Source organism: Paralichthys olivaceus, chromosome 8 (genome assembly GCF_024713975.1).
Source record: "Paralichthys olivaceus isolate ysfri-2021 chromosome 8, ASM2471397v2, whole genome shotgun sequence".
In the NCBI taxonomy this organism is placed as follows: domain Eukaryota; kingdom Metazoa; phylum Chordata; class Actinopteri; order Pleuronectiformes; family Paralichthyidae; genus Paralichthys; species Paralichthys olivaceus.
In genome coordinates this window covers 6,407,807-6,427,861 of record NC_091100.1, presented here as the reverse complement: position 1 = coordinate 6,427,861, position 20,055 = coordinate 6,407,807, and the positions used below count along the sequence as shown (strand labels likewise).

Here is a 20,055-nt window from a genome sequence, read left to right as displayed (position 1 = left end):
TCACCTGATCCCCCAGGTTATTTATTCAATTATATTTTTATCATTAGACGTTAAGTGAATCACTGTTTATTCAACAAATGCAACTTGCAAACACATATTTGCTCCCATCATCGTGTTCTTTATTAAACATTACAATTTGTATTTTCTTCATTCAGGTTTGTTGTGCAGCTCGTCAGCAGGTGTCTTCTGGCCGATGAGTATATTTGCATGTTTTGTTTGTGGAAACCTGAAAGAGACAAATACAAATTAAAACAATGTTTTGTGACGAGCGGAAAAACAAAGATAATCCATGGAAGCCTCAGATTTATAAAAAAGTTAGAATCAGGAGCTGTCAGCTCTCATATGAGGTGTCAGAAATTATTAGGTTGTCATCACCGGCTGTACCATGAATATTCAACATATCCACATACTGACTTACCTTTAAAGAAAACCAGATCAGCACCATCAAGACTCTTAATCAGCTGTGTTGAGTCATGAACGTGCCTGTAAACAGAAGAGCTCAGTTTTAACCCACATCAAGAAAACTACTCACATCTTGATCCATATTTACTTTATGAGCCTCAGGAAAAAAATGTAGAATCAGGAGCTGGAGTTCAGCTCTCATAGTAGGTGTCAGAAAATAATTTGATTGGTCATCACCGGCTGTATCATGAATATTCAACATATCCACACTCCGACTCACCTTTAAAATAAATCAGATCAGCAGCTGTCTGTCACCAGCAGCACCATCAGGTCTTTACGAGCTGTGTTGAGTCATGAACGTGCCTGTAAACAGAGGAGCTCAGTTTAAACCCACATTCAAGAAAACTACTCACATCTTGATCCATATTTACTTTATGAGCCTCAGGAAAAATGTAGAATCAGGAGCTGGAGTTCAGCTCTCATAGTAGGTGTCAGAAAATAATTTGATTGGTCATCACAGGCTATTAAAGTGTTCAAATACCAACACGCTGTATGAACTCACCGTCCGTCAACCAACAGTGTTCGCCTGGTCAAACACACGGTGGTTTGTCCCGTCAGATCTGAAGCCTCCTCACTCTCACCTGTGAACTGGTTTAAAATTTAAAAATGAATTTAGAGAAAAGTGAAAGTTTTGAGGTGAAGACTGTTGCTGTACTGAAAACAGAGCCTCAGAATAAAGTTTGAATCAGTAGCTGGAGTTCAGCTTTCATAGTAGGTGTCAGAAAAGTTTATTGAGTTTGTCATCACCGGCTAAAATCATTTGAACACAACCAACACAGACTCACCAGCTGCACACGTGACGAGGTCCCGTTCAACCTCAATCTTGACACGTCACATTGTCCCTGAAGGATTTAGTTTGGTCGGTTCCCAGAATGCACCATTCACCTCCCTGTTCTCATTGGTTTCTGTTAGTGTAAAGGAAATATGGATTATTAGACACGAAAACACAAAGAAGACTGCACCTCACACACTGCTGTCTGTTAACAGCAGATGCCATTTTCTTTAAACATTAGCGAGGTTTTAAATTTAAATCTCTCAATTAGATGAGGTCGTATTTTAGGGGCTCATAACAAGTTGTATAGATTCATCATATAATCTACCATCATAATCATGCACATGTGTCCCAGAAGAAACTATTCTTGGACAACGTATGTTAAAACTGCCGTCTTCAGACAGACCAACAATAAGTCCAGTGTTAGAGACAGTTTCACTAGATCAGGTTTTGACATCAAGTTATTTTGAGGTGTTAGAGGCAAAATATTGTTATGGACAGAAGATTGAGGTCTGACTCGAGGACAATGCAAATATGATTTCTTTTCAGTGACAGACAAATGAGCACTGACTGAGCTGTTCTATCTAACATGATGATCATTTCAGTTCTGTCTTCATCTGATTGTAGGAACGTTTGTAGCATCCAGCCACTACTTCTGGTAAAGATTGAATAATAGATGTACAAGAATCAAACTTTGACCTTGCTCCCTGAAGTATAAGTACTAACTGATAAGAAGTAGTCTGTCCTGAAAGTAGGACTTGAATCACTTCAGGAAAGTGATTTACTATGAAACAGCAGAGGTCTGATCATAGATAAACGGAGTGGGAATATATATTGTCTGGGTGTAGAAAACGCAGCGGGTTCTTCTCAACTCGAGCTTTTCTTCACACCACGTGTTGCTGCAGAGAGCAACATGGCCGCTGAGCTCCTCCACGTGTCAACAACACGAACTCACCTGTTTGAGAAGCTTCTCCGGAGCAACACGGAAACACTCCGCGACAGAAAACTGGAGATTTGCAAAAAGTTGAAGATTAAACTGATCACACTTCATCTTGGCTCCGTCCACATGCACGAGCAGCGAGGAAAAGACTGAGAAGCGGGGATCATATCCGGTTCTGGTACAACAGAAAGTCCCTCCCACTTCCGGGCCGTGTATAGTTTTAGACTTTCTGATTGGCGGAGACCTTGGTACAGGACTTCCGGGAAACGTTTCTTCCAATGCCAGTGCCGCGTGAAACACGGAACAACTACATCTCCCATGAGTGTTAGGTTCGGAACCACACCCAAAGCCTCATGGGAGCTGTAGTTTATAAATAGAATAGTAAGCTGAAGCGTCATTGCAGAGGCTGCAACAGAGATCAACCCGCACACATGCATTCATCAGCAGACACAAAATACAAAATAAATAAGTTCCAGATGAAATGATCGTGTGTTTATTGTATTTGAATAAACGATAAAATAAATGTGATGATATTGTTACTGGTTTAAAAAAGAGCATCATGAGGTGGAGAGCAGTGTAAAGTTATTGTGGGGGGGGGGGGGCGATCAAGGTGAGAGCACCTCAGCAATTAAGAGGCTGATGGAGGACAGGTGTGTGTGTGTCCACGTGTCCTCTCAGTGAGTCCAACCAACTCTGTGTTTTAGTAGAAATGTGGGATCGTTGTAGTAAAGCACCCTGAGGTATTAGGTATTTAATGTAAATGCTGAATGTGTTGGCCTGATTTGTGGTTATTATCATTTGTGGTTTGGAAAGAGGGTTTTACATGTGATAGTTACTCACCAGTGGAAAACCTCCAGTGCACCAGCCTGCTGATTGGTGTGGCACACCACCGTGGCAAGATTATAAATTAACTTTTTTATAAACCGGCTTCTTCTGGCACTTTGACCCACACCGACTGTTGGCTTTAACATTGAAGGTCGTCTGTACTTACGTTTAAGTCTACAAATTGTTTCAGAATAATAATCTTTTATTAGATGAGACACAAAATAAACACACTCACAGAACCGGGCTCAAGGTTTAATTTACACATTTATTCTGATCACAGCTGTACAGGAATGCATCATCATCACCACAGCAGAAACACAACCTAAACCCAACCATGGCACAACAGCCATCACAACACATCCAGAACTCAACCAGAAATGCACAGGCTCAATCAGCTCACCTCGATTCAACATCTAGAATTACCATTTATTATCATTATTATTTTAATTATTATTCACATAGAACCATCTGTCTCTCAAATATATCTTTGTTTTCAAAGAGCATAAAAATACACGTAGACTCTTCATTGGGATGAACACCGGTGGCTGATCCACTGTCGGGCCTACATGTGGGACCACTGGAAACTGGGGAGCCGAGCAGGAGCAGAGCCGACTTCTAACAGCGCACAGCAGGGCTTACATGGGCTCAAACATGGCTTCTCAATGGCTACAGGAGGACTTCAGACAGGGCGACTGAATTCAATGATCATATACTGAAGGATTCACAAGTCAAACTATAAAGCTACAACACAGACAAACAAGGAGCGAGGGTTTTGTGAGGAAACCGAGAAAATCATTAAAGGTTTTAAGAGAGGAAAACGTATAAAATATATTTAGAACATACGAAAGAAAACTACCAAGGCACACAAAGATGCAGAGTTAACGGACAGGACACAAAGGGAGATTAAAAAGAAGGGACGAGACAGAAGGGGGGCAGATTAGAGGCAGTTTCACTAACCAACACTAGAGGGAGCTCTAAAAGCTCAAATACCCAGATATATTATAAACTCTATGTATGTATGTTTACTGGATGTACTATAGAAAGCATTGAAATATAGGATTAATTTTTAAAAACACTGTTCACTGCAGCAGGACGAAGGGATACACCGCATGAGTGTGCTTGTATAAATGTGTGTCTGTCAGTCAGTATTTAGTGTGTGTGTGTGTCAGTCTTTGTAATATGTGTGAGCCAGTATTACATGTCTGTGTGTGTATCAGTCTTTGTAATGTGTGTGTGTGTGGATTCATTTCCAAGCAAACCTCCATAGGTGGAGTTAAACACCAACAGAACACCAGCGAGATTACAAAAAATTTAATATGTATGTGTGTGTGTGTATATGCGTGTGTATATGCATGTGTGTGTCCCCAAAAAATCCTGGACACACATCTATGTCGTCGCTCTGATCATGAGTACAACTACTGTACGAGTGGGAGGACACTGACATGAGCATCAGGGAAATACACACACACAAACACACACACAGACACACACACTCTTTTAAAGACAACAACGATAACAACAGCAACAACGGCAACATGAACGGAGACAACACACAGCTCAGGAAGTGCAGCTACCCACAATCCTCCACTCACACAGAAGAGAAACAGAGGCTACGATTCATCTGGAAAATTGCATCCTGTTGACATCGCAGGAGTGAGACAGACTCGGAAAGCAGCCTGTCTGCTTCCATGTGCTTTTAAAAATTCTCATCTGTATGCATATTGTCTGTCTGTCTGTTCATCTGCCTGTCTGTCAGTTTATGTGCTTATTTTTCAAGCAATGTGCTTATAGGCCTGTCTCCCTGTCTGACTGGGTTAGCGTCTCTGTCCTAAGCCAGAGTCTGTAGAGTTTCAAAGGATGAGGGGAAATGATTGTGCTTCTCGGTCCACGCCGCTCCTGAGGCCAGGGTGGCGACGGCGGCGGCTCGCTGGGCTGCAGAGGTCAGAGGTTGTGTGGGAGCGGCCTCCTCGCACCGGGAGGTGAACTACAGAGCTACTGCACCAGGTTAGGAGGACTCCCTCCTCAGTTTTACTGTACAAGGCTACATGAGAAGCGCTCGCACCAGAGGGACACGCTCTCAAACACACACGCTCTCGGAGCACCAGCGTCGAGCCGTGGGAGAGCTGTCTTGATGTACCTACACATGGAGGAGGGGGAGAGGGGGAAGGGTTTGTTGGAGATGAGGCGTGGGCAGGGGATCAGTCGAGCATTGCATCCAGTTGGTCCGCCAAGTCGTCAAACATGCTGCCGATGTCGTCCAAGATGGAGACTGTCGACTTTTTGCTGGAGAGAGAGCTGTTGGATGAAAAACAAGGAGTTTAGTCGATAACGAGGCAGAAAACATTCATGTTTTTTTTTTTACTGTGAATCAGAATCTAAAAAAATGTCTTCCAATGGAAGCCACAATGTTCCTCAAACTGATTCTAACAGTGACATGTAATCATCGTATCTTAACATCGATGAGCAGACAGCAGTGGTGGAAAGTTAATAAGTACTTTTTTTGAGTGCTGAACTTAAGTAGAACTCTGAGGTACTTGAAGTCGAGTATTTAATACTATAAACTCAAAAACTACTCAACCAACTTCCATGAAATTTGGTGAAGGGGTGAGACAGGATCCAATGAAGAACCCACTAAATATTTAAGTGGATCGGGATAAAGGGGTATCCAGGATCTTTGCTTACTCTTAATACTTTTATTTAGCCAATGTATGGTATACCTGTATGTTATATTCGTAATTATGAACTATGATAGATCAAACTACCATGAAGCCTATAAAGCACTGTATGTAAATTTAGGAAACAAATCAGAGTTCTTCTTCCACCATTGACAAACAATTACTGATTTACACATCCAGTATTTACAAAGCAACATGAACATTGGTTTGAATTTGTGTTCCTGGGAGAAACATCTGGGTTTTCAGCTGCTCAACTGCTCCACTGTTCACCGGTGTGTTGCTAACTGTGTGTGGATGCTGTTTGGTGCCGAGCAGTTGGTTTACAGTGGGTTCGGTAACAGCTGCGTGAATCATCGTGATCCAAAACGGTAAAACTGATTAACAGCTAAACAATGAGCAGAAACTCTCTTTGAATAATCCATTGTAGATTCATCACTGGAACCAACACATACATTTTATACATTCCTATCCTGAGATCAAATCTCATTCATTGTCAGCACCACATTAAAAGTATTTACATCCAGTAATTATCTCTGCTTTTATTGGTAGTGACACAGTCTGGCATTTTCACACATTAGTGTTTTATCTAATGTCAAACAGCTTGACGGCCTCCTGTTCTCTCTCTTTACACCTCATCACCGCTGCATTAAGTCTCTGTTTATGCAAACTGAACACTTCCTTCTGCTGCTTCACATAAAAATGATTACAACACAGGGGGACTTTTATTGTGAAGCTGCCGCAAGAAATTTAATGTAGCTGCTGTTACCACGGTAAACAAAGATGTCGAGGGATTTAAACTGTGACTAACTTTAAGGTTGTGTCATGCAATAGGTGAGATATATTCATTTATTCCACCCTGTTCGTTAGGGGTGAGGAATTAGGCCCAGAATATCTCAGTGCACGTCAGCCTTAGCAACCGTTGCTATAGTAAATGTGCCAGCCGGAGGCACGAGTGAGAGCTGTGGTAAATTTAAACCAGTTTATTGCTGCAAATGAGGACGAAACACTGCACCACTGACCCAGAAGTCCAAATGTTCCTCCAGCTGTGGAGACAGAAAACTTTGGCAACAGTAAACCAGAGTGAGCGCCAGCCGGCTGCACACTCAGTGACTGAACGTTTCTTGGGAGATATAATAATAGACGCTTCCACTTCCTCCCACTATCCAGAAATGAAGCCAAATTATTCCTATGAACGCTGCCATCTTGCGCCATTTGGAGCCAGCGTCTGCACAGTAGTGATTAAGGTGTGGAGCGGGGGTACCAAAGTCCCACCCACATACATCCTCAGCTGTCACTCGTGCAAACTTACAGAAACACACTTGAACAAACATCAGTGTGATAAGAACCATAATCATGAAAATGTTATTTGATGTGTAATTTCTCTTTTTGGTTTGGGTCATGTCCCATCCACTAACATGGACAGGATGGGGTTTATGATATGTACCGCAACCAGCCACCAGGGTGGCGATCAAGATGCGTTGGCCTCACTTTTAAAGAGCTGTCGTGTGTCTGTGGCAAAATATGATGATTAACTTCAGAAATACTCACTCATTTTGTGCATCCTCCTCTTTGATTTTATGCTCCACAGCCTGAAGAGCTGCAGCCAAGGAGGCGCTGGTCTCCTCCAAACGATGCTGCACCCCCTCCTCCTCCGGCTCCACTCCCTCCACTTGACTCTCCACTTCTTCTCTAGCGCCTTCTTCCCTCGAGGGCTTCTCCTCGCTCTGACTCTCTTCCTCTACTCTCTTCTTCTCCTCCTCTTCCTGCTCTTTGTACCTCTTATGTTCCCTCTCTCTGCTCCGCTCTTCCTCTTCCCTCTTCCTCTCCTCCTCCTCCTGCACTCCCAGCAAGTCGATGGAGAGGCCGGCGATGGAGGAGCGGGGAGGTTTGATGGGGTGTGGTGATGGGGTGGAGGGACTCTGGGCCGGAGAGGGGGATGTAAGAGGGAGGCCTGGAGAGAGGGATGAACCGGAGGGGGTGTCGGGAGCTGGAAGCGGGGCAGTGGAGAGTGGAGAGGAGGGTTTGGGTGCCGGGGTGGGGCTGGTGGCCGCCGAGCCCGGGCTCATGGTCGCCGAGGCTACTATTGCTTTGCCTGGTTTGGGTGCTGTTGGAGGTCCGCGGGGTTTTGGAGATACAGGAGGAGGAACTCGCTTCGGCTCTGGCCAGAGAGAGAGATGGTGCTGTTAGATATTTCATATACAAAGTATTGCCACTTTGACATTTTTCTGTCTGTCTGTAACTTATAGCTCAAGAACTGTTCAACTTATCAGCTTCACACTTGGCGTGTGTTGTTGAGAGCCTAAAGAAGTGCAGAGTCAATTCTGGTACAGTTTGTGATATGTTCAATATTCAGGGTTTTGAGAACTGAGTCCTGCAGCCGATTACGATTTCAGAAAGAAAAGCTGCAACCAGCATCACCACAGGCCAAACAAACAGTCCACTCCCAACAGGCGGCACGTTTTATAACTCTCAGTGAATAACTCATGATTGTTGATGGGAAAAAAGCATCTGCTCTGTCCCACATTAACTCAATGATTAAATAAGAGTGTGTGTGTGTGTGTGTGTGTGTGTGTGTGTGTGTGTGTGTGTGTGTCTCTCACCAGGGCTCTGTGCCTTCTCAGCGTGATCGGGCCCGGGTATGGGGACTCTGCGTGTTGGTGTTGGGGGTTCAGCTTGTGTCTTTCTCAGGGCCACTGTGGATGGTTTGGGTGAGACAGCTGGCTTCAGAGACTTCCTGGCCTCCATCCACTCACAGCTCTCACTGTTGGGCTCCGTCCTATCAGAGACCTGAGACACGGGCCTCTGCCTCAGGACCACGCCGCCGTTGTGCTGCACCTCATCTCCATTTTTCCGGCTACCATCAGTGTGACTGCTCAGAGAGTCCGATTGGTGATTGCTTTGAACAGCATTTTCTGTGTGGTCGGACTTCCGTGGTCTCCTGCGTATGGTTTCTGACGCAGTTGCCATGGTAACAACAGCGGTAGCCTCTGATACTGGAGCTTTAGACTCTGTTGCCGGGGGATGCGGCTTCCTACGGAGTGTCACCGTGCCGTCTGTGATCTCTGATGCTGAGGTGACCATGGTGGAGCGGGGCCTGGGCTCTGGACGCGGCTGTGCTGGTTGCCGAGGTAACAGGTCAGCTTCATCACCAGGGATACCTTCTGGTCCGCTGATTGTCCTGCGGCGACTTATGGCGTCATCATCCTCAGATCCAAGACCTCCTGCACGTGCCTGGCGACGGAGTACAGGCGGACTCACCTGAGGATCACACGATTGTTACACATGAATATTTACAGTAAAAAAACAATATACACTTCTCAGTCCATGACACCCACCTGTAAGTAGTTGGTGCCGCCTCCCAGATTCTTCGGCAGGGTTTTGGCTCCACCCACCATGGAGGTTTCCAGCATGGCAGCCAGGCTGCGAACACTCCCCGAGGCCCCCTCTGATCTCTCCAGGCCTCCTGACTCCTGGGCTCTTAAAGCTGATCCCAGGCTGCCGCAGTCACTGGCCCGACGCTCTCGATAGGTTGGCAACCCAAGCAGACCCTCCCCCTGCCCTTCCCCTTCCCCGTCCCCCCCAGTAATGGAAGAACAGGACCGTTTAGGTGGTGTTGGGGGCCGACCTTTCCGACGGGGGCGGAGGGTGACAGATGATTGGCTGCGGTTGACCGTGACGTCATTGGAGGCAGCAGTACGTGCGGAGCTGCTGCGGCACACGGTGGCGTATCTAGAGTCTGATTCTGAGCCAATAAGACTGTGAGTTCTCCGTCGCTCTTCCTCCTCGCTGGGCAGCCGAAGCAGCGGCACTGAGGAATCTACCGCAGCCACCTGGGTGGAGGGGCGCGGCCGAGCCCTTGGGGAGGCCTGCTGGGTTCGGGCATGTGGTGGGGTTTGGGGTGGGGTTTGTGTCTGAGTTTGAGGAGGGGTCTGTGCTTGCTTTAGACCTGGGCGAGGTTTGGCCAGTGGGCTTGGGGCCCCGTCCCTCTGCTTCCTGGCCTCCCTCCGTGGCTCTGAGCTGCTGCTGCCACCTGGGCTGGACGGAGGCGTGGAGGGACTCTGAGGAGGCTCAGAACCACTTTCTCCTTTCTGCAGCTCCTTCAGTCGCCTCACTCCCAACATCAGCTTCTTCTGATGGCCTGAGGGGGGCGGCAGTTAAAAGTTAAAAACACATTTAGACAGGAGGAGGGAAGAGCCCAATACAGTTTGGTGTGGATCTGGAGGAAATGTTTCTATCGGGCTGTGAGCACATTTCAATTTGGCAAAAAGCTAAACAATAATTATTACTCTTACTATTAACGACTATATCAGAGAATTATATATACAATTATTGTGTTTCATTTACATGCAGTGAAAATGTAGATTTTGATTTGTGTCCGTTTTCTAGAAAGATAATTATCTTAAAATGTTTATTTTATTTGTCTTATATTGAACTATGACAGTTCAATCCATTGTTCTGTGGTTGATGGCAAATACTCTACTATCACCACACTCTAAATAAATTGAGACCTAAAACTTATATAGCATTTGAATTTTTGAAGGATTTTGTTAAGTGGCACAGAACGTTAGGGAAGTTTTGTCAATTGTGCTTGAACAACATCAACAGCTCTTTACCTCTGGTTGCTCTGTACGATCATATGTCGCTGTGACTCACCGAGCTTAGTGATGCCGATCTCCTGCAGATCTTCAAGGCTGATGTCAGAGATGAAGTCAGTGTTTTCATATCCATTCTGCACCAGAACCTGGTAGTACTGACTGAGACCCAGGTGAGACAGCCACTCTGCCAGATTGGCCTGAACAAAAAGAGTAAAAAAAGCCCATAAAATACAGAATACAATTCAAACTGACAGAACTGCATGTGTTCATGCTTCTGTGCGTGCAGCTACTAAAACTCAACATCTCTCTGTTTCTCAACACGCGTGTGAGTCTTACAGGCTTGTGGTCTAGCAGCCAGTCTGTGGACGGCAGCTTGCTGATCTCTGATGTTAACTTTTTCCGATGTCCAGGCTTCATGACCCCAATCGCCGTCAGGTCCTTTAACGCAAAGCACATTTAGTCACATCAGAAGGTCAACACAGCAACTGTAGGTGTTTTTTTTTTTTAATGTAAACCAATTTATGCCAAGGTTTGACATTTGTACGTGAGCTGTGTGTGATCTGCCTTCAGGAATAGTTTAGCTTTGAAGTGTCCCCCGCCCTCAGGGGGTTCACGTCATACCACTGTGTCTGCTTCAGTACACACACACACACACACACACACACACACACACACACACACACACACACACAGGGACTGGACACACACTCAAGGACAAACACAGGGAAGCATTTAGAGCACGGGCTGGAACACGTGGCCATGTGTGAACACAGGTATGTAAATGAAGCAGACGGAGTATGAGAAGTGACTGGTTGAGGCTCAGGACTCACACCGGGGGGGTCAGGTGACAGAGACAGGAGGGTTCATGATGACATCATCCAGGTCAGTGAGGAGCTGATTTGAGCTGGACGGAGCCTTGACAGACAAGGGGCGGGGCGTGAGGGGGTCAGGGGTCATGACCTTACCTCAGGGGTCATGCAGCTAATGGTGTCTAGATCATATCCCGCGGTGAGGAAGTGGGTGGTGTAGAACTGCAGCTGAAACTCACCCAGCCACGCCACTACTGCCTGCTTCTAGAACACAGAACACAGAACGATACTGCCGGCTCCTAGAAGAGCCCACGAGGTTCTTCTAGAGCAGAGAACACACACATGCTGGCTCTAGAACACAGGAGAGGAGACTGTCTCGAAAAACAGCAGGGAAGCATCTGCAGTAATTCCGGAGTTTATCCGTGTTCTACAACAAAATCTAGAAAGTGTTTACACATATCAGAATAAAAAAACAGAGCGACAGCTTGTCTTCATTAATGCTCCAATAACAATTACAACTGCCACTAAACAGTAAGGAATATTGTTATTTATTTATTTTAGAGTGGGTTTGTTTAAATAGCAAGACACAAACTGGAGAATAAAGTAAAGAATTAAGTGACCCATTTTACATAGTGATAAGCGGCCATGCAGATTTATTTGCAGAAGCTTTGAGATCTACCACTGAGACTTCTGCACCCTCCTGATACGGTGAATGTACGAGTTTCATTCATGGTGCTCAAAGCAAAGAAAACATTCTATTTGAAAAGCAAATATTGTTTCCAAACATTGTATTTATTTGGTTGATAATATATATATACAGTGTATATATAGTGGATTGGATACTTGTAGACAGAAGGAGCTGGGGAGTGAAAAACTGATATTGACCTTCTTATTATTTGGGTTATTTCACTTGTCGTTAACTTTCTTTATGGGGACAATAAAACTAGAGTGGAGTGTTCACAGCAGGGGTTGTGAAGCCTAAAGTTTCAGTTTATGGAAGGAGTTTATTTTCTCCGATTGAGCACCACACAATAAATATCCATTGACCTGTATTGTTTGCAGTGGAAGCAGAAACCACAGTGGAGAAGATCTCACAATGAATGCAAACTAGAAATGAGGCTACACCTGCGCTGCATTCTGCTTTAAATAGTCAATATGTGCTACACCCTTAAAATGTTTAAGTATCACAACAAATGTAAGAATTATTATAATCGAAACATATATATATATATATAAATGATTTCTTGATTTAAGAAATAACACCTTGATAATCCCACTGTAAATGAGACTGTAAGAACTGATCGTAATATATCATTGAGTCACGTATTATTTGGGTTTCATGCTTTCTGGATCATCTTGTCAACTGTGTTTCTGAGTTTAAACTTAACAAAGAGTCACATATTGATTATTAAAGACACGATGCAGCGTGGTTGTAGCATCTCTGACTACATTTCTAGTTGCGAATGACTGCCAGAGAATGTTGAATGAAAACGACCGATGACGACCGACTAAGAACTGCAGCTACTTCCATATTGTAACGCTGCTGTTGCCTGGCAACTAGTAAATACTTGATTCTAGTTCACACAGACAGAGTTTAACCGTCAGCTTCACAGGACACACGGAGCTGCTGGCAGGTTCTAGAGCAGAGCGGCAGCATGGGGGTGTCTGAGTTTGGTGTGAGGGCAGGGGGTGGGTGAGGAGACAGAAGGCAAGACAGCAACGGATTTGTGTCTGTCTCTCTGCCTGTCTCCATGACGACACACTTTTTCAGGCCCCATCCTCAGGGTGTCATCTGTTCAGGTGCAGGAGAACCGACTGCCTGAACCTCACCCGTGTAGATGTCGTGCTCTCAAACCAAAGGGCTGGTTGAGAGGAAACAGAAGCAACAACAAGAGGAGTCCACAGAGCGAACCAATCTGCACTCCAAAAACTCACTTTCCCATCATCCTCCTCTGCCTTCCGCTCAAACGGACGCTGTTCATGAACTGTGCCACTGGAAGAGCCTTGGAGTGAACAGAGGAGACAATGAAAGAAAGACGAGAACAATGACATATGTTATTTTTCTTAATTAAGGAAAATGTAGTTAATTAACTTGTTGCACTTAAAATCTTATATTTTCTTATTTTCAACTTTAGCCCTCTGTAAGATCTACACAGCAACATCACACGACAGATTGGTCCTGTAAAAAATGGATTATAGTTCAAATGGATAAATAACCTCTTTATTGCAAATTGAACTTCTTCACTTATTAATCACTTGAGCTCCTCTTAAATCAATTCTCACAGGAACTCTAGAAATTCTAGAACATAATGAAGAAACCAAGAAAACCGGAAATTAAATTATCCATAATTCTTTGCTTCGTAAAATGCTGCGAAGCCTGGAATTGGTGCTGTCTTGTCGATTAAATCTTTCATAATAATGTGGAAACAGCTTTAAAGCTTTGCTAGCTGTTTCCCAACATATCACTTAAACAGATTAGACAGCAGCAGATTACAGCAGATTAAAATATGCTCATAATGGTGCTTCCAAATTATTTTATTTCAAAGTGAGATAAGTAAATCAACAAACCCAAACACCTTATAAACGTCCACACAATAAACTGTATGTGTATATAAATATATTAAAACTGGGTGTTTTATGGACACATTATAACCATGACCTTTTGAAGGCCCGGATTCCAGCTGCTTGCAGTAATTTAAACTTCTAAATACCTTGTGAGAATTTAAAATTACAAATCGAACCTGACATAATATACAATAATTAATAAAGGTCAGTTAAACTACGTGTAGGTCTTGGTTAATCTAGGTATGTTAAGTGCTTTTCATTCTAAGGCCATTTTTATTCATATTATCATAAGCAAATCTTTTTGTGAAGAATCATACAAATTGCTTTGTTTTTAAAACAGAAAATAATACGTCCCAAGAAAGTGCGACCTGTCCCTGGCTGTTTAGAGTAACTGTTATAAATAAGGCATAACTTATATATTGATGGGGGTAAGAAATGCTGCTTGTGTCGGATATGAGCAGACAGGTGTTGTGTCTAAAAGCAGCAATCGAAACAAACCCTTAAAGCACTTGCTGTAACGCTTCCTCTGTATCTATTTAAATAGTTTCAGTCACCTGATTAGTGGTTTAAATTATTTTATTGGCACGACCTTTAACTCCGATGAAAAATGTCCTTTCAAATAAAGACGTTGCCTCCATGTTGTGTGTGGGTGAGTTTGTGTGCTTACTCGCTGACTGCTCAACAGACTGCGACTGCTCCAGGAGATGCTCCTTGGCTTTAACCGACTGGGAAAGCACAGTGGCCAGGAGCTAGAACACAACAACACACAAGAATACACTCATACACACACCCATACACAGGGGAACACGCACAAACGCACACTCAAGCATAATCACTCAAAACCCAGAAGTGCCTTGTGACTCAGCTGAGTGCACATGTAACAGGCAGATTCTGGCTCCTTCTGGAGCAGTTTCTTGCAATTGACTGATTCTGGCGTCACAGAAATACCTCCGCCAAGAGTCGCCTTTTGAAAACACATTTCAATTCACTAGATTATTCTCTGAGAAATCAAATGAAATTGAGATCTGAGTGTGTGCAATTTGGTGCAGCTTGATTTAATTTAAGGGGACTGCTGGGACTTAGCGGGCCGTGTTCTCCTGAGTGCCATGGCACACAACTGGACCAGTTATTTTGAGTGATAAAACTAAATTAAGAAAGCACTCAAGAGATCGGACCTGCAGGGTGCAGGATATCTTAGATTATAAAATGAAACTACACAAGATCGAGGGAAACCTGCAATCAACAATGCTACAAGCTGTGTCTCTATCACTTCACCATTTTGACCCGAGCTAACAAGTGGGTGATGTTCATTTGCTGTTCAAATGTGTCACCACTGTCTCACTGCACCTGGGCTTGTGCTGAACAGAAAGAGAATCTGATCTCTCCGACGGAAAAACAAACCAAGCAGGAAACAGACTTGCGGTTAACTGAAGAGTTTGTGTTTGTTTCCTTTATTGTTTCCCAGAAAGGTTGTGCTTGTTGTTCTGTAAAACTCCAATAGCAACATAAGGTGCATGCATACACAGATATATACAAGGCATCTCATACCTTTACCCCCTCAGCTTGTGCGTGCAGGCCCGGAGCGTTAAGGCCATGTGTGTTGACTCCCGTTGTCGACTGGGTGCAGGGAAGTGGACTGGGTGCAGGGGTGGTGAGAACGTGTGTGTTTCCAGAGCTCTGCAAACTGTTTGATGATCGAACACTGCCGAGACTGCCCACGCTGCCGCTGCGCTCGCCACCTCCGTACACAAACACACACATTTCAGCATCATTTCTCAAATACACACTTTCACATTTTCACCCACAATAAAAAAAATTTTAATAAACAGTTTACCTGCCAGAGGTTTACGCAGCACCCAGATATCCTCACTGGTGCTGCTTTGGTGTCCCAGGGTTGGAGAACCTTGAGGACTCGGTTCTGCAGTTCGCGAACCTGTCACACACACACACACACACACACACGCACACACACACACACACACACACACACACAATTTGTTATGGCCTGACAATTTTTTTAAATCTATTTTTCAAGGACGTTCTTAAAATCTAAAAATGCAGTAATTAATTTGACTTATTTGATAATATGTGCATTGAAATTTCATGTTTAAACGTGTTTGACTCTTAAATAAACAACATCAAGCACACAAAGACTCACAGAGAGACACTCACTCACCTGTGCTGTCATGAAAACATTAGTCAAAGTGGTTGAAAAACCTCTTATAGACTACAGATCCTGAGGCAGGTTCATATACTAACAAATTCTGTCTACTTAAATCATAGTGACTCTTTTTGAAATAAAACATCATCTATATGGTTCTTCAGGCAAATTATAGTAAAATGTGTATAAAGTGGTAAAAAATGCTTTGATTTCAATATTTGAGTTTGAAAAGTCAGTTCACACAATTAACTTTTAAGATTTGCTACAACAATAGGAGGCTAATGGAATTTCTTTCAAGGTCATTTCTTCAAAATATCATTTAAAAATGACAGCAAACAGAAGCATATCCTGGTTAATTAGAAAAGATTTTAAAGAGATCTTTGATGGAAAATTGTTCCTAATGAAATAAATTGCAGGTGTAAATGTATCTACACCTCAGTGAGTGAGTGAGAAAATAAATGTCTTAGGTGAACTGATCCTTAGAAACAGAACTTATACAGATGCCCCCTTGTTATGTCGTATATTAAATAAAAAATTTCTGCAGATCATAAATGTGTATCCATGTGTTCAGTGAGGTGCTGGAACAAACAGACAGATAATATATTCTATATGTGTTCTTGTGAAACAGTGTAGAAAGGATGCTTATCTGAGATTCAGAGTGCTACTACAGTATGTACCTGTCTGACTCTGCTGCTCCTGAGAAGTGGAGAGAGGAGGAGGAGGAGGAGGAGGAATGGACAGTTGTGGAGTGGAAAGAGAAGGAGGAGAGATGGGAAGAGGAACGTACCCGAAGGAGGAGAACCGAGGGGGGGACTGTGTGTTGGGGTGAGGGGCGGGTGGGGAGGGCAGATGCAGGGGGAGGACTTTAGTGGGAGGGTATGAGTGTCCGTTGACTGAGGCAATGGGACAGGGGTTGGGCCTGCGGAGCAGGAGGGTGTGGCACTGCTGGGAGGGGGAGTGGCCTGGACATGAGCCAGGTGGAGGGAGGTGCAAAACAACAACAACAACAACAACAACAACAACAACAACAACTGATCAGTCAACTTGAAACAAAACAAATCTAATCAGAGAAATAATCAAATCAAATAACTGATTAAAATGAAAATATGAAAAAAGAATACATCCATATATCCACAGGGAATATATCTCTATAAATTAAAATATAATATCAGTACGGCAATAAATCAAACAATATGGAAAAAAGCATCACAATCTAGTGGAGCAGGCAGGATAGAGTTATTAGGGAGGGGGAGGGGGGTGACAGAGGGAGGGAGGAGGGTCAACAGCCAACAGGAGGAAGTATTTGATCAATGGAGGTGATTGACAGGTTGGGAAAACAGATGGGCGGCCTAGGGAGGCCGATGATGCTGCAGCTATCTACGACTAATGATCAGCTATAGCTACAGAACAGCTGCTGAACTCACACGCATGCGAAAGCGCACACACACTCACACAACCTCCCACCCGCACACAGACACACACAGCTGTGATGTGGGTGGTCACCTGCCCTCTTGATGACTTCCACCATGTTGGAGGGAAAGTAGCCCACGCGGTCATTTCCTGTGCGGTTATCGTGAATACAGCCCTTCCACCGACCGTCCGAGTGCTGCTCCAAAACCTGCCAGTGCACACAAACACCTTTCAAACATTTATCTGGACTGGGCTCCACTAGCATTACTGAGATTGTGTGAAGTCCTTTCTAAGTTGATAGTAGCTTAGCGTCTGAAGAAGGGGCCTTGTTTACTTCAATTGCATTGGATTTGGCTGCAACGCTGTTTACCCCTGAGACTCCAAAAGTGTCTCAAGTGACTCAAACACTTCACCCACCACCTCCATCGGCATCGAGGTGAATAGATAATGAGTGAATTTTCATTTTTCGGTGAACTATGCCTTAAAAATAATAATTATTGATCTAAAGTTATCAACAATGTTAAATCATTTACTGAATCTATGTTAATTTATAGTTAATGTGAATTAATTAGTTTTGCATGAACAGAAACAGTTTGTTAAACACGTAGCACTTTGAGAACAGGTTGGGTATTATGTACCGTGATAATATCTCCGGCTTTAATGTTGAGGCTGGTTAGGTCGTAGTTGTTGCAGTAATCCTTCAGTGCTCGCACTTGCATTGCAGCTGAAGCATCTACAAGATAAGAGTGAAGTCAGAGCGAGCAGCAGAGATGAATGAGGTTAAAAGCAGCGGGCAAGAGCAGAGACTTTCAGCACGGCAGAGCAGAAATGAGGCAGGAAGAAGAAGAGCAGTGGAGGAGAAGAGGTTGAAAGATCGATACTTAATGCATCAGCACTACTTCTAATAGTCTTATTTTGTGTATAAATACAATTCATTCATGAATACCTAAAGCAAAAAACCCAGCTCTACCTCAGGTTAGTTTATATTCTAGGCATCAAGAATGGAAATGCACCACTGTGTTAAATATATGCGTAGTACTTCACTCAATGTGTCAAACGTGTCACATGCAATAGTGTGTTTGTGTTTATGCACTCGTGTACCCACCTCTCAGTAGTTGCTTGATCTCTCGGCTGGCCTGTGTGGTGGTGAACTGGTTCACGATGTCCAGGGCGGTTTGACTCAGAGTGTTTCTCACTCCTGCACTGATGCCGCTCTGGAAGGAAGTGGACGAGAAATGAAATTTCAAAACAAAGAAATATGAGAGCGAGCGTTCTGGAGGAATTTGTCACTGCTTAACCTTTAAAGCTGCAATGTAACAGTGAGCTCATCATATGGATATATTGTGTATTTGGTGCATGGATGGATATTGGGAAAATAGGCCCCTCGGCACAGACAAGTTAAAGAACCCTCAACCCTGTGAAGGAACCTCAGACTAGAAGAGGCCCACAAACAAGATTTTTGGTCAATTTGGGACTTTTTGGTTCTTATGTGTGTCTTTGTAGTTTACTGTTGGTTCATTTTGTGGTTGTTTAGTGTTTCTATGTGGTCAGTCTTTGTTTCTTTTCAGTCATTGTCACTCCTCATTGTCATTTTCTCACTTTTTTGATAGATAATCTTCTCTTTTTGATCGTTTAGTGATTCTACCGTTGTTATGGGTCTGTTTGTAGTAATTTTATGTCCCTTTGTTATTATTTTGTCTCCTTGTTGTCGTTTTGCGTCTCTTTATCGCCATTTGGTGTCTTCTTACTGCAGCTCTATAGTAAGAAATATTAACAGTCACTTCACACAGAGGCTCTGGCCCAAGGGCCCCCAGCCTGTGTCTGGTGGAAGCTGCTTGATAATCCACCCATGATTCACTGTCAGTCTAGCTGTGCGGACCTGCCTGCTGCTAACATTTCTTGTGTGTGCTGCCTCAGCAGTAACATCAACAAAACATGAAATGCAGCAGGATGAGAGAGAACATGGAGAACAGGCCCCGACAAAACGCAGGGTTAAGCATCAGCAGTCTTATTCCACTGAAGTCGACAAAAAGACTGAAGAACAAATCTGAGCTGGTTTGAAATATCACACGACAGGTAGAACACAAGACACTCGGCTACAGCTTTATGAAACAAGTGAACGTAACTCACACGCTTCATCACACAGATCAGAAAGACACACACACACACACAGACTGACAGACAGAGTGACTGACAGACTTACATCCAGCAGCAGGCGTACTACCTCTGTCTTCCCACAGAGGGCAGCCTGATGTAGCGCTGTGCCAGACTCGGACTGTCTGTTGATATCTATACCAGCCTGAATCAGCAACCTGCAGCACAAAATAATGACCGCACAAACTTTTTCAATATAGAGTCTTTCATGAAACAAATGTATAAAATAACACAAATGAAAAACAAAAGTCTATAAAACCAATTGTAGAATCACAAACCTTCTACATGAATAATAAAACCTACACCTCCCTCAGACTGCAACAGATGCTTAATTCACAGTGGTGACCCTGAAGTTAAGGTTACACTAGATCAGGCAGTCAGAGGACATATGACTGACTGACAGACACATACTGAGGGGGGACACACTGAAAGGACAAGTCTTACCGTATGACATCAATGTGTCCGTTCTTGGCAGCGAGATGCAGAGGTGACACTCCGTTGGGATCGGAGGGTTTCGGTTCTAGCATGGCTGCACACATGTTACTGCTGAGCAGGAGCTGCACCACCTTAATGACAGAGAGACACACAGTATAAGTTATACACCAGCTGCAGCGACTAGTTTCAGTACATACAGTGCACGGCCACTTCTGAATGAGATATGCAGCAAAATTTAAAGCTTAAAAACTG

General features: G+C 43.8%; 1 protein-coding gene, 1 long non-coding RNA gene and 4 other non-coding genes across 9 annotated transcripts in view; all 6 read right to left on the bottom strand.

Annotated features, from left to right (window-relative positions):
* Positions 1-97: 97 nt before the first annotated feature.
* On the bottom strand, positions 98-2,386 carry LOC109638283 (uncharacterized). The gene is made up of 6 exons (XR_002203318.2): positions 2,190-2,386; positions 1,248-1,367; positions 965-1,050; positions 683-765; positions 419-483; positions 98-226 (listed from the first exon to the last, which is right to left on the bottom strand). It is a non-coding gene; the product is annotated as an uncharacterized lncRNA (long non-coding RNA).
* On the bottom strand, positions 294-380 carry LOC138411318 (small nucleolar RNA SNORD60). The gene has a single exon (XR_011243959.1). It is a non-coding gene; the product is annotated as a small nucleolar RNA SNORD60 (small nucleolar RNA).
* On the bottom strand, positions 556-644 carry LOC138411320 (small nucleolar RNA SNORD60). The gene has a single exon (XR_011243961.1). It is a non-coding gene; the product is annotated as a small nucleolar RNA SNORD60 (small nucleolar RNA).
* LOC138411316 (small nucleolar RNA SNORD60) lies at positions 839-925 on the bottom strand. The gene has a single exon (XR_011243957.1). It is a non-coding gene; the product is annotated as a small nucleolar RNA SNORD60 (small nucleolar RNA).
* On the bottom strand, positions 1,126-1,214 carry LOC138411317 (small nucleolar RNA SNORD60). The gene has a single exon (XR_011243958.1). It is a non-coding gene; the product is annotated as a small nucleolar RNA SNORD60 (small nucleolar RNA).
* Positions 2,387-3,244: 858 nt separating the features above from the next.
* The window catches only part of LOC109644128 (caskin-1), a 30,124-nt gene continuing 13,313 nt past the window's right edge, over positions 3,245-20,055 (bottom strand). Inside the window, exons 6-22 of one of the 4 annotated variants that reach the window (XM_069529776.1) lie at positions 19,813-19,934; positions 19,418-19,526; positions 18,320-18,428; positions 17,853-17,947; positions 17,308-17,422; positions 16,482-16,766; positions 15,478-15,576; positions 15,192-15,382; positions 14,311-14,392; positions 13,014-13,081; positions 11,235-11,342; positions 10,606-10,707; positions 10,328-10,466; positions 9,010-9,812; positions 8,275-8,932; positions 7,223-7,832; positions 3,245-5,294 (exon numbers count right to left, since the gene is read on the bottom strand). In XM_069529776.1, coding sequence (XP_069385877.1) covers positions 5,198-5,294; positions 7,223-7,832; positions 8,275-8,932; positions 9,010-9,812; positions 10,328-10,466; positions 10,606-10,707; positions 11,235-11,342; positions 13,014-13,081; positions 14,311-14,392; positions 15,192-15,382; positions 15,478-15,576; positions 16,482-16,766; positions 17,308-17,422; positions 17,853-17,947; positions 18,320-18,428; positions 19,418-19,526; positions 19,813-19,934 — 3,792 coding nt within the window. In that variant the 3' untranslated portion in view covers positions 3,245-5,197. The remainder of the gene's footprint in view (positions 5,295-7,222; positions 7,833-8,274; positions 8,933-9,009; positions 9,813-10,327; positions 10,467-10,605; positions 10,708-11,234; positions 11,343-13,013; positions 13,082-14,310; positions 14,393-15,191; positions 15,383-15,477; positions 15,577-16,481; positions 16,767-17,307; positions 17,423-17,852; positions 17,948-18,319; positions 18,429-19,417; positions 19,527-19,812; positions 19,935-20,055) is intronic. The other 3 variants (XM_069529777.1, XM_069529778.1, XM_069529779.1) reach the window with 3 other exon arrangements.